General features: G+C 40.5%; 1 protein-coding gene across 2 annotated transcripts in view; it reads right to left on the bottom strand.

Annotated features, from left to right (window-relative positions):
- FAF1 (Fas associated factor 1) overlaps positions 1 to 13,685 on the bottom strand; it is a 440,039-nt gene that overhangs the window by 43,066 nt on the left and 383,288 nt on the right. For both annotated transcript variants that reach the window (XM_077450266.1, XM_077450265.1), the window contains exons 16-17: positions 6,577 to 6,657; positions 4,887 to 4,964 (exon numbers count right to left, since the gene is read on the bottom strand). In XM_077450266.1, the coding sequence (XP_077306392.1) occupies positions 4,887 to 4,964; positions 6,577 to 6,657 (159 nt within the window). The remainder of the gene's footprint in view (positions 1 to 4,886; positions 4,965 to 6,576; positions 6,658 to 13,685) is intronic.

Below are 13,685 nucleotides of genomic sequence, written 5' to 3'. Positions count from 1 at the left end.
TGCTGCAAAGTGGAAAACTGTTCTGTGGTCAGATGAATCAAAATTTGACATGATTTTTGACAACCCTAGACACCGTGTCCTCCGGACTAAAGAGGAGAGAGACCTTCCGGCTTGTTATCGGCGCTCAGTTCAAAAGCCTACATCTCTGACAGTATGGGGGTGCATTACTGCGTATGGAATGGGCAGCTTCCAATGGTAAAAGATATATCTAGGTTTTAGCGCAGCATGTGATCCCTTCCAGACATCTTTTTCAGGGAAGGCCTTGCACATTTTAGCAGAACAATGCTAAACTAAATACTGCATCTATAACAACATGACTTTGTAATAGAGTCCTGGTGCTTAACTGGCCCGTCTGCAGTCTAGACCTTTCACTAAATTGAACATATTTGGCGCATCCGGAAATAAAAATGACAGAAGACCCAGGACTGTTGAGCAGTTCAAATCCTAGATCAGGCAAGAATGGGACAATAAAATAAAATATGGGTTTATGCAAATCATTGCATTTTGTTTCTATATAGATTTTCACAGCGTCCCAACAATTTTGGAATTGGGGTTGTATATTTGCTTTCATAACTGATCCATTCATTTAATTCAGCACCCTTCCAGAACCCTGAACCAAAAATGTGATATGTTATAGATTAACAGTCCTTGAGCATGTGGTGGCTTCTTAGTTTTCCTTTTTTTTGCTGAATGATTTGGCTAGTAATACGCTTCTTGTTCAAGGGTTACAATGTTGACTAATTTCAGTGTATCTATGGAGGTGACAGCGTTGTGTCACCCTAGACTGTTCTCCAAAATGGGCTACAAACAAATCATCCTCTTCTCATCTCTATTACATGGGGCGCAATGAGATTTGTAGTTGGCCGACAATAGCTTGAAAGGAAGATTATTTCAGGTAAATCGCAGGAAGTGACAAGGACACTACATTTGTGAGCAAGATCAACAGGCCAATCAACATTTTCTCTATTTGCAGCAAATGGGACTTACTTCCAGCCTTGCACAGTCTCTGGCCCTGTACAGAAACTGCCTATTCTGACAGAGCCAACCTCATTTCTTGGCTGGAGAACATCCATCATTATCTAGCAGTTTGCCTGAAAGTCCTTGATTGGTCCCAACCATTTTTTGGATTGCAGTCTTCTATCACGGAGGACCAGCATTACATGTAGGCATTACCACAGCTTCCTGTTTTCAAAAAATCACATTCCACACCCTGCCAGGCCCTTCCACCAGCCATGGTTTGTCTGCATTGCATATGAGAGAAGCCCACAATAATGCCACTGGATTTAAAATAAGGTGCGTAATGAAAACAAAGGTTTTATTTAAAAATGTCATTAGCATGTTGATGAGGGAGGAGGAGGATCCATGGAAGGAACAAAAACAGGTTAAAGAGGGATTCCGCCCCAAAAAAAATTATTAAAAGCCAGCAGCTATAAATACTACAGCTGCTGACTTTTAATAAATGGACACTCACCTGTCCCGGGTTCCAGCGATGCCGGCAGCCGAGGCCGATCGACCGCTCGGGCCTCGGCTGCTGCCGCCGCCATTCTAGGTGGGGGAATCAGGAAGTGAAGCGAATCGGCTTCACTTCCTGGTTCCCTACTGCGCATGCGCGAGTTGCGCCGCGCAATAGGAAATCTCTGCGCTGTCACTGGGACCCGTGTGTGTCCCAGCAGACAGCGCGGCAGGGCAGGAAATGGCGTAGACTCCCGTGGGAGTCTATGCCCGGAAGTGGGTGAAAATACCTGTCTTTGACAGGTATCTCCACCCCCCTCCCCCCTGAAAGGTGTCAATTGTGACACCGGAGGGGGGGGGGGGGGGGGTTCCGATCAGCGGAGGTTCCACTTTAGGAAGGAATCCCGCTTTAAACTTCTGTATTTGTGATTGAGTATAGATATTTTTTAAGCTGATGTATATGACTATATGGTTGTGATTGATATATGAACTGTATAGATTCAATGCAGTAGACATTAAGGAAATACCTTTTGTACAATGTGATATTTGGTGGTTTACCCCAATAGGCACCCAGCATAGACAGTTCTTTGCATCTATAGCATACAGTGGTGGAAAATAATTATTTGATCCGCTGCAGATTTTGTACATTTTCACACTTACAAAGAAATGAAGGGTCTATAATTTGTATCATAGGTGTATTTTAAATGATAGAGACAGAATATCAATCAAAAATCCAGAAAAAAAGAAAAACATGACACAAATGTTTTAAATGGAGTTTCAGTTAAGTGGGTGAAATAAGTATTTGATTCCCAAGCAAATCATGACTTAAGGCCCATACACACGATCAGACTTTTTGACAACAAACATGCAAATTAGCTGTTTTGGAGCAACATCCGACCGTGTGTACGCTCCATCGGACAAACTTTTTTGGTTTTCATCAGACTTTTGTTGGCTGTGCGAACGGACAAACTTTCTGGCAACAAAAGTCCGATGGAGCAAAGTCTGATCGTGTGTACAGAAAACCATAGGACTTTTGTAAAAAGTACAAAAAGGCATGCTCAGAACCAATGCAAAAGATCAGACAACAATACAGAAGTTGACCAAAGGTGGCGGTAAAGAGCAGAAAAACCACATGATTTGGTGAAAGTTGGCTGAAAAAAGTTCTGCCGTGTGTATGCAATACAAGTTCAGGGCCGAAGCCCTTTGTACAAAAATCCAAGGGAAAGTTTGTACAAAGTCCTATCGTGTGTATGAGGCTTTAGTACTTGGTGGAGCAACCCTTGTTGTCAAGCACAGGAGGCAAGACATTTCTTGAAGTTGGTTACCAGGTTTGCACACATCTCTGGAGGGATTTTGGTCCACCCTTCTTTACAGATGTTCTCTAAATCCTTAAGTTTTCTTGGCTGTCGCTTGGCAACTCTCTATATAAATTTTCTATAAGATTAAAGTGGTTTTTACCCAGCCAAAAAAAATCATGCTTCATTCCCTTTAAGGCACGATCTATAGCAGTGATGGTGAACCTTGGCACCCCAGATGTTTTGGAACTACATTTCCCATGATGCTCAACTACAGCGCTGAGTTCATGAGCATCATGGGAAATGTAGTTCCAAAACATCTGGGGTGCCAAGGTTTGCCATCACTGATCTATAGCATAGTGATTTTGCCTAGTCAATGACCTAGTCAACCTGGTTGATCCTGCCTGATCCTGATTTCCCCATGAGCTGACCACGTTTATCATGGCTGCGGAGCCATGAAATTGTGGTCAGGATACGTGCCTTTGTCATCTAGCTTCTCTCCTGTGTCTCTGTAGATGCCGCCTCCTCCTCCCTCCCTGTCAGCTCCATAGTGTGTAGTGAGAACACCATCTCACCACCCACGATCTCACTGACACTCTCCTCTAGTCTTCATTCACTGACTATACCGTTTACCTAAAACAGAAGGGGAATCTCAGCCCCCTCCCACTTAGAACAGGATACAGAGCAGAGAGGCGGTGAACACAAACGAGCACAAAGAAAAAAAAAAGTATTTAGGATTAGAAAAACAAAAATCAAACAAAACACGCAGCATTGCTTAATGAACAAACACAAGGAGGCTAGATCAATTTTAGCCATTTGAGTTTACAACCACTTTAAGGTCTGGAGACTGGCTAGGTCACTGCAAGTATGTTTTGGGTCATTGTCATGCTGGAAGACCCATCTTCAGCGTTTTGGCTGAGGGAAGAAGGTTCTCATCCAACATTTTACAATACATGGCCCGTCCATTGGCCCCTCAATGCCGCAAAGTCGGCCTATAACTTTAGCAGAGAAACAGCCCAAAAGCATAATGTTTCCACCTCCATGCTTGACTGTAGGGATGGTATTCTTCGGGTAAATTTCAGCATTTTTCTTTCTCCAAACAAGATGAGTCGAGTTAATACCAAAGAGCTCACTTTTTTTCTCATCTGACCACAGTAGTTCCTCCCAATCCATGTCTGAATCATTTAGATGTTCATTGCCAAACTTCAGACAGGCCTGTACATGTGCCTTCTTGAGGAGGGGAACCTTGAGGCTGCTTCAGTATTTCAACCTATGGCGGTGTATTGTGTTACCAATGGTTTGTTTGGTGGCTGTGGTGCCAACTGCAATAAGATCATTCACAAGCTTCTCCTGAGTAGTTCTGGGCTGATCCGTCACTTTTCTCATGATCATCCTTACCCCATGAGGTGAAATCTTGCATGGAGCTCCAGACCGAGGGTGATTTCTGGTTACTTTATTTTGTATTTCTTCCATTTGCAAACAATTCCTCCAACAGTTGTCTCCTCCTCACCACAATTCTTGATGATGCTCTTGTAGCCCATTTCAGCCTTGTGCAGGTTTACAATCTTGTCCCTGATGTCCTTTGACAGCTCTTTGGTCTTGCCCATGATGGTGAGTTTGAATGGAAGAAAGATTCTGTGGACAGGTGTCTTTTATACAAATGTGCCGTCGTTAGGATCACCTTCTTAAATTGACAGGATTAATCTGTGTATCACATACTGTAGCCAGTCTGTGGGAGCCAGAATTATTGTTAATTGGTAGGGGATAAAATATTTATTTTACTCACTGAACTGCAACTCAATTTATAACATTTGTATCGTGTTGTCTTCTGGATTTTTGGTTGATATCCTGTCTCTGTACAAAACGCCTGTACACCTATGATAACAATTATAGACCCTTCATTTCTTTAAGTGTGAAAACTTACAAAATCTGAAGAGGATTAAATAATTATTTTCCCCACTGTATATTTTACAGACCACATTTTAAAGAATAAGAAGCAGGTAGCAAACACCAATGGGTGAATGCATAAGTTATTGCATTGCATTTTCTTTTTTAATCTTTTTTTTAGATAACTTATATGAAAACATGAACATAGTGGGGAATGTGATGTTACTTTCCACTTTAGCAGAAACTCATTACCTCTCTTTCCTCCTCTTGCTCTTTTTTAATCTGTTCCAATCGGTACTGCTCGGCCATCTCTCTCTCCTGGGCCTCTCTCTATGGAAACATGAGGATTCTGATTTTTAGAAGCCTACTGTACATAATACATATCAGTACTTTAAAAGTCACACACTTGTTCATGTAAATGCAAATATAAGACAAATCCAGATCAACAGCAGTGCAAAGAGAAGGTTTATTGCAATTCCATAAACCAGTTACCACTTCAGCTTTGGCACCTCTATACACTTTATGAACAAGTGCAAATTTGTTTATTTGGTGATAACTTTGTCATCACATTTGATAAAGTAATACATATACTTTTTTCAGGACAAACAAGGTTTTTATTTGGTGATAAATGCTTACTAAAATGATTTTATTGTATGCAATCTATAAACAAACAGGAAAAAAAAAAAAACTTTCCACTTTAACCAATGTTAACAAATTATACATTTTATTCCTCCCATTTATGACAAATAAAATAAAAACCCACAACAAATGCTTTTGTGCTATAGCACAATTTTAAATACGAAAAATGAAAAAACTGCAGTGCGTCCACTGCCCCCCTCCCTTCTTCCCCCCACCTTAAAAAAATAAATAAACTGATCTGCTCTGTTAGTATGGGCATTGATAACCTAGTAATGTACTGGATGTTGTAACTCATGTTTCAATACCTACATAATCTTATGATTCTGAAGCACCAGGACTTAATTGCCTGTCTGTCCTATTGTATCTGTAATTTCATGTGAAATGGCAATACAAAAAAAAAAAAAAAAGATATTAAATAAATAAAGCACAAAAGAAAAACAAAATTGTTAAGTGGATGGAGGGAGGGGATGTCATTTAGGGATGATTAGGGAAAACAGGAACACATTTTATTTAAAAAGTGTTATTTTTCCCTTTTTAACACTATTATTAAAAGGATAAGTTCCACTTTGTGAAAAAAATTTAATAAATGCACATCTTTTTTGCAATTACACTCTGACAGGAAGAGACAATGAACTACCTGTGCTCAACAGTGCCCAGGTAGTTCATTGAGAACTACAAGCCAACAACCGCAAAGGCTGTCGGTAGTTGTAGTTCTCCCCTCTGTGAATGAAGGATGCTGCTGGATCTCTGCATGGCTGCATTTATTTTTTTAATTGTGACAGCAAGTTCAGGGAGAAGATCCCCAGATTGCTGTCACTAGAGGCGGCGAATCAGGGAGGAGTGGGAACATGTTTTACGTTCCACTTTAAAAATGGGTGGAATATGTAACATGTTCCCAAAGGTGAACTTATCCTTTACAAACATTGTTTATAAGCTCTGTGTTAGAGGACAAGTTTTTGGTGTCACTCAGAAAGCCAGGAAAATGCTGGTAAAAGCAGTAGAGGGGCGCAGCAACTGGGGAGAGAAACAGATCGCTACGTGTGACTTGTGTACGTCTGTGAAATTTTTTTGCAAATATGTAGCATGCCTAAGGTATGCAACCTGGTAAAACAAGCTTCTTTATAGGTTCCCAATAATCCTTGGTTACCACCACGGTTTGGGTAATGGTGATCTGAAATTGTCCCGATGGTGGCATCCATAGCCTAACATGGTTATGACTGCAAGAAACCCTACATGGGAATATTAGTGTCACACAATTAACATCTTATGCCGAATGATGGTGGGCTTTGGGAAGAACACCTACCTTTGCTCGGTCAGCTTCTAGAGAAAGGCGGTAGGCCTCATCCTGTTCTCTTTTCACATTTTCTCTGGCCTCTCGTTCATCCTAAAATGAATAAACAAAGGAACTAAAAACTTCTGACATGCGCTAGTAGTTCTTCAGTAATGTTCCTTAGACACTCTGAATATTGTGTTAGAACAATTGACTGTGAAAACATTGTGTGTTGAGTGGTGATGTCTTCCTGCTATAGTCACATGATCAGACCCAGTATTATAATAAAAGTTAAACTACTGAAAACAGGAGCAACCAATCATATGATTATTAAATGAGAACATTTGCAGAGTCTGCACCCCAACAATACACACAATCATCCCTATTCAAGGACATATTTGACTTTTTGCCAATGGTTATAAAATTAGAGCATGTTGAAGACTGAACTAAAATAGAAATTTTTAATATGCATAAAAAGGCTAGTGAAGCATTAGTACTGTACACTGTATTTTATATCAGCATTTAATAAAAAATATAGTTGCCCCAAGGTCATTAAAAAAAAAAAAAAATAATAAAAAATAAAATAAATCAATTTCAGTCAGTCAGCTCTGATTTTCTACAACTGACCAAAAAATGTTAATATAGTAATTGTAAAACACCCATGACAACAATGGAGACGTTCTACGTATGTAACTACTTTAGGCCCCGTTCACACCTGAGTAATTTTCTGCTTGAAGCCTATAGCTCTAAAATGCTCAATAAGCCAAATCTCATTCATTTCAATGACCCCTGTTCACATCTGCGTGTGCTTTAACAAAGGTACATAAGCTTTTTTTTTTTTAGCAGATTACAAGCATTTTTGGCCCCATAGACTTCAATAGAAATGCCTGACTTGAGCGTTTTCTGCTCAAATAGCAGCTAATTTCCCCTCCCTGAACTCCCCCTAGTGCTTTCTAATGGTTAAATAAAAATGCCCGAAGCTGTAAAACGCTCGTAATACACTTAAAAAACACAACAAAAGCCAGTAAATCGCTACACTCGGGTGTGAATGGAGCCGAAGAGATATAGTTTTCTGCTCCTGTGGTTGGCTCATTGCAGCAGTATTTCTCTTAATACAACACTGAGGCTAATCATGTGAATATAACAGCGGTGTGTACAATTCTGCAAAAAAGTTTGTTAAATTAAAAAGCATGGACTGCACTGCTTTTTCTCTCAAAAAAGTAAGGACTATTTACTAAAGTGTGATACATGAAGAGTGTAATTACTATGCGCTAGCTGCCATTTTTACAATATAAAAACTGCTATAGCATATAAACTAAAAATACAGTACAGTAAGAACTTTCTAATTGATTTTTCCATTATTTTGCTTATAAAAAGCCAATTAAAAAAAGATTTCTTTTCTGCATATTATCATACAATAACTTATGATTTGGTGTTAGTTGTGAGGTTCCATGAGGTGTCGATTAAGGGGAGTAGAAAATGAAGCAATTTGAGATGGCGATGAAATAACACTTCAGAGAAATTATAGATTTCTGTGGTTAAATAACTATTTAATGCAAAAACTCCAAAGACATGCTGGTAGGTTAATTGGCTCCTGTCTAAATTGGCCCTAGTATCTGTGTGCGTGTTTGCATGCATGCATTTGAGATAGCAACCTTGGACTGTAAGCTTCCGGAGGACAGGGGCTGATGTTAACCAACACCAACCATAAGTTATTGTATGAGAATATGCAGAAAAAATATATATTTTTGAACTGACTTGTTATTCATTATTATTATTATTAATAATCATCATCATTTTTATTATTACAAAATAGTGTAAAAGTCAATAAAAAAAATTATTGTGGTATATTTAGTTTAACTATATACTATATCAGTTTTTGTTTTTTTAATGTAAAGGGTTACGTAATTGCTGACACTATATAAATACCTATAATAATAAAAATAATCCCATATTCATGCCATATTTTAAAATTTAAGTATATACGTGGCTTTAAATTCATTATTCACACACAGTAAAAAAAAAAAAATCTACAGCACTGTAGATTGCCATCCTGAAAGTGGTACTAAGGGCAGAACTTTTTTTTTTTTTTTTTACCCTAATGCATTCTGTCGGGCCAGTGACAAAATAAAATTGAAGACTTTATAAAGGCATTCATAGCAGGGTAGTTATGTTTCATTAATATACAGAGAAACTGGGCTTTCAATAGAGACTACAAATGCCTGTTTCAACACACATTACACAGGCACGGTCCACTGTTGTCACCATCAGCAAACTTGCTTTGAGATGCACCACCTCTGGAGTGCATGTAGGCAGAAAGTGACTGCAAGGAGGCTGAGGGAGATCATTAACATTGAAATGCAACAAAGTGAAAAAAAAAAAAAACTAAATGTTATTTAAAAAAATAAAATAAAAAAATAAAAATGAAAATAGCATTTTTTTTTTATAAACAGTGCATTCGCAAACAAACTGCAATAATTGTAGGGTTTACATACACTAAACCAGGAGTTAAGATCTCACCACCCCAAAAACAATAATCCCAAGTATAAGGGGTTTATTCTTCATAGTAGATGGAGCCATAAATAATAGTTTTATGTTCCAATGACCAATGAGGCATCAAAATATAAGCAACTACTAATATTTCTTAGTAACATAGTATGTTGGTTGTCCAGGATCAGGAAGAATTTTTTTACTGGAGTACACTGGACAGATCGGAGAAAGTGCCACTGGGTTGAAACACATGTATGAAGGTGGCTCCACTCTATTCTCTGCTCCAGGGTAATTGAAATAAATCCAGCAGGTTTGATTGCACAAAGTCTTATGCAATGCTTTTAGCATGAATAAAGGATACTTTTATCTTCATCTCTGATGTGATCTTTTAAAAGGGCATAAATATAAATTAGACCATGTTCTATGTGGTTTTTGTCTTCCTTTGGATCATTTGGGAGTTTATGGTCCTAAGGATGCAAAGATTTCTTTTTCTTTTTTTGTGGATGAATCAAACGGACATCTGTCTCTTTTCAACCAATGTAACTGCCGCTTTACAGCTCACTGGGAGCATTATATGCCATAATGCATATAGTCGTTTAAGGCTTATTGGCCATCATTAATACAATGTTTGAAACTGATGGCTTTAATGGATTTATTTCAATTATCCTGGAGCAGAGAATCAAGTGCAGCCACCTTCATAGTGTATATTTCAGGTCTACTTAGTAGCATTAGGACAGACACAGCATATTCTGTTGTAAGCAATGCAGCTCATGACAGCACCGCATTTAGATCGGATTCAGTATTATCACCTCTAATGCAAACGATTCAACCCTTGCACCCAGGTAGGGCTGTCACTGCCGGATTACGTCCCATTGCTGACTCCTTGCTGGGAGCTAACAGTAACAAAGGTCCTGCGGTTTCTTTTCCATTTAATTAAAGGTGGAACCTGTGGCTCCCCTGCATGGCAGCGGAACTGCTACACCACTCTCGCTGCGGGGCCCGGCACCAAACCCTCGGAATTAATTTGAAAAAGGGGAGTGTGTCATGACTGAAGCAGAGCAAGAGAGATATACACTGTATTTTTCTCAGATGGGTTTCAGTTTTGTTCAACAGTTCCAGTTCTGCTTTAATGAGATCATGTGAACACACTGTTAACAAAACCAACAGAGTGGCTTGCTGTTAGATAAAAATAGAGGGAAAAAAAACACCAGGATAGACAGAGAATACAGTACTGTATATGAAAAAAATAAAATAAATGAAGAGGTAATCTCATTTTAATGTTTCCTTAATTTCTTGAAATGCAAGAAACACATAGAGCTAAAAAGAAAACAAAAAACAAAAAAACAAAAACAAAACACATACATGACTTATACTGTACATTGCTCCTAAATTATTTCATTAAAGTGGTTCTAAAGCCTTAAGGTTTTTCACCTTAATGCATTCTTTGCATTAAAAAGTGATTGTAAAGGTTCGTTTTTTTTTTGTAAAATAACAAATGTCATGTTTGCCTGCTCTGTGCAAGGGTTTTGCACAGAGAGGCCCCAATCCTCCTTTTCTGGGGTGTCCCGGGGGCGCTCCTAGCTCCTCCTCTTCATTGGGTGCCCCCATGACGGGGGCACCCCTGCAAGCGCGCTTCTGAGTCCTGCTGCTGCATCCATTGACACAGACAGCAGGATTCAGCCCACCCCCTGGTATCACTGAATTTGACTGACAGCAGCAGGAGCCAATGGCTCCTGCTGCTATTAATCTATTCAATGAGGACCCAAACAGCGGCTGGAGCTGGCGCTTATAGCTGGTACGATCGGGTTCAGCTAAGAAAAAGCGGGGCTCTGGGGGGGAAGCCGCTGTGCAGGTGGTTTTGTACCTTAATGCATATAATGCATTACGGTGAAAAACCTTGAGGGTTTACAACTCCTTTAAGATGAAAAACATTCTGTGCTGTAGCTCCCCCCCCCCCCCCCACTGACCCCGTCTTTTCCTTACATGCTCATCTGATCAAGCGATGTGCACAAGCACAGCAGCTCCCTCCGCTATCTCTCATCCTTATTGGACAGATTGTTAGCAGCAAGAGCCAATCGCTGTCAATTAAATGCAGTGACATGGAAGCGAATTTGATTCCTATGCAGAGCTGCACCAGATTTTGCACTCTCAAATTCTAGTAAGTCAACCCTAGATAGCAGCGGGAGCCAATCGCTCCCGCTGCCATCAATCAAATCCGGTGACATGGGAGCGGGGCCGAGTCCCACTGTTTGCGTCAATGGACGCAGCAGCATCTGTGGGGGCACCCGATGAAGAGCAGGGGCCTGGAGCACCGGCGGGAGACCCCAGGAGGAGAGGATCCGGGCTGCTCTGTGCAAAACCATTGCACAGAGCAGGTAAGTATAACATGTTTTTTTATTTTTTATTTGAAAAAAAAAAAACTGAAAGTTTACAACCACTTTAATACAAGTTCTTCATCCTTAAGTACTCATTCAGATGTTGATTAATCCTGTCCTCCGTGCAGAGCTACTTAGAGATGTTTGTGCATCCAACTCGGAGCTGCAAGCAGGCACTGGGGTTGATTTACTAAAATTGGAGTGTGCAAAATCTGATGCAGCTCTGCATAGAAACCAATCAGGTTCCAGGTTTCTTTTGTCAAATTTTACCTGAAAAAGCTGAAGTTAGCAGCTGATTGGCTGCCATGCTCAGCTGCACCAGATTTTGCACTCTCCAGTTTTAGTAAATCAACCCCACTCTGTCTTCAGATCAGTTCACCAGCTCCTGTCCACATGTCAAACTTTGATATGTGATTGTGTCTGTGCACCTGTTGCTTGTGCATCCACTTCTACGGGCTGCCTGCCTGCAGCTCCAAGGTGGATATGCATGTGCCAGCAGTTCAGCACAGAGGATAGGGTTAATGAGTCCTAAAGGGTACATCGATGATTCACATTTGCTCCACCACGGTTGGGTTGGAAGTCTCTCATTTAGTTTAGGTTAGGAGGACTAAGAAAGGTAGGCTCCTGCAATTTTTTTTTTTATGAAAGTACACTTGTACTTAGTGTTTCTAAAGGCTGAAGGTTTTTTATTTTCTTGCGATGTGCACGAGAGACTCAGCTCTCCAGGACTCTTTCTCCTCATTGGCTGAGACAGCAGTGGGAGCGATGGTCAATCCCATCCAGTGAACCAATGAGAAGAAAGAGGAGGTGGGGTCGAGCCGCAGTTCTGTGTGTGAGTGTTGGTGAGGGACCCAAGAAGAGGTGGATCGGGGCTGCTCACAGAGCAGGCCATTATATGTTTATTTTTTTTTAAGTAGACCTTTAATATCACTTAAAAAGTTGATCTCCAGAAGAACAGCTAAAAATATGAAATACACATTATACATACATGGTTCATGTTGAAATGTTACAATTTCCATTCAAAGTTACCCAGCTGCATTTAAATAGAAAAAAAAATGGCAGCGCTCACCTAAAGAAGTAATGCTGTGTCTGAAGAGACACGGCATAATGCAAAGCACATCAAATGCAGCCCCTGAACTGCCATGTGTACTGCTTAAAGTGTTTGCAACCTTAATGTGACAGACCCAATGCTAGCCAGACTGAATGCTAGCCTCTTGCATTCTGGATTTTAAGGGAACAATACTCTCTGCGAGGTGAATGAGAAATCCAGTCTGATCTATACTAATCAGACTCAATCTTGTATATATTGTATATCGTCTCATGCTGTTGTGTACTATTTGCTGTGATCGTTTGGGGTGTGACTGTATTCTATTGTTGCTGTCTGCCTCAAATATTATGAGATGTTGGGATGTTTAAGTGTGTTTGCTGTGAGGAAAGAGGGAGGGGGGATTCCACAAGCAGCCCCCCTGATGAGACTGTTTACTGATGAGAAGTTGAACACACCTGACCTGTATGTTGTCATTGGACAGTTTAGCCCGCCCTGTTTTCCAAGGGTGGGGGGAAAGAGTCTGAGTATTTTATCTGTTGTGTCCATGTGTGATAATAAATTAGTTTGTTTTTTGCCACTCCAAGACTGGTGTTGTCTGGTGACTGGGTGGGCTAAAGTCACACCTAATAACCCCTATCGCTGCCAGCCTCACTCCTTTATCCAGTGATATTGCACAGAGTAAGTGTTTATTGAAATCGATGCCCTAAATACCTTTTTACCCTGGATATCTTCAAGGCGGTATTGTGACTCCTGGCTGCTCTCCTACTCCGATCCAGGAGGGACTGATGTCTTCCTTGTGATGTCAGTTGGGAGGTCACATGACCGCCGTGCTTGCTGCTCAGCCCCTCTGGCTGTAGCCCAGGGATTGTAGTAATTGAGCGGCTGGGAGTCACGTGACCGGTCTGAAGATACCTGAAAAAGTTATTTAGAGGCTTCATTTTCAATAAACACCTACACTGAGTTATTGTGGATAAAGGAGAGGGAGACAGCTCCCAAGCTAACAGGCAGGGAAGGGGGAGAGAGAGGACCTGTGGATAACGGAGGCATGTAAACTGACCACGGTGTCAGGGCTCAGCAGCCATGATAAACCGTGGTCAGTTAACGGGGGGGGGGTTTCAAGCACCAGGCAGGATCAGCCAGGGTTTTTCTTTACAGCTTACAGATAGGAATGTTAGACAGAACATGCACTGTGCTGTTTAACCTGCTATAAGGGAACAGGACCTTTTTTT

This window comes from Lithobates pipiens, unplaced genomic scaffold, assembly GCF_037356315.1.
Source record: "Lithobates pipiens isolate NorthernLeopardFrog02 unplaced genomic scaffold, aLitPip1_a1.2 Scaffold_23, whole genome shotgun sequence".
Classification (NCBI taxonomy): domain Eukaryota; kingdom Metazoa; phylum Chordata; class Amphibia; order Anura; family Ranidae; genus Lithobates; species Lithobates pipiens.
This window is presented reverse-complemented; position numbering and strand designations above follow the sequence as displayed.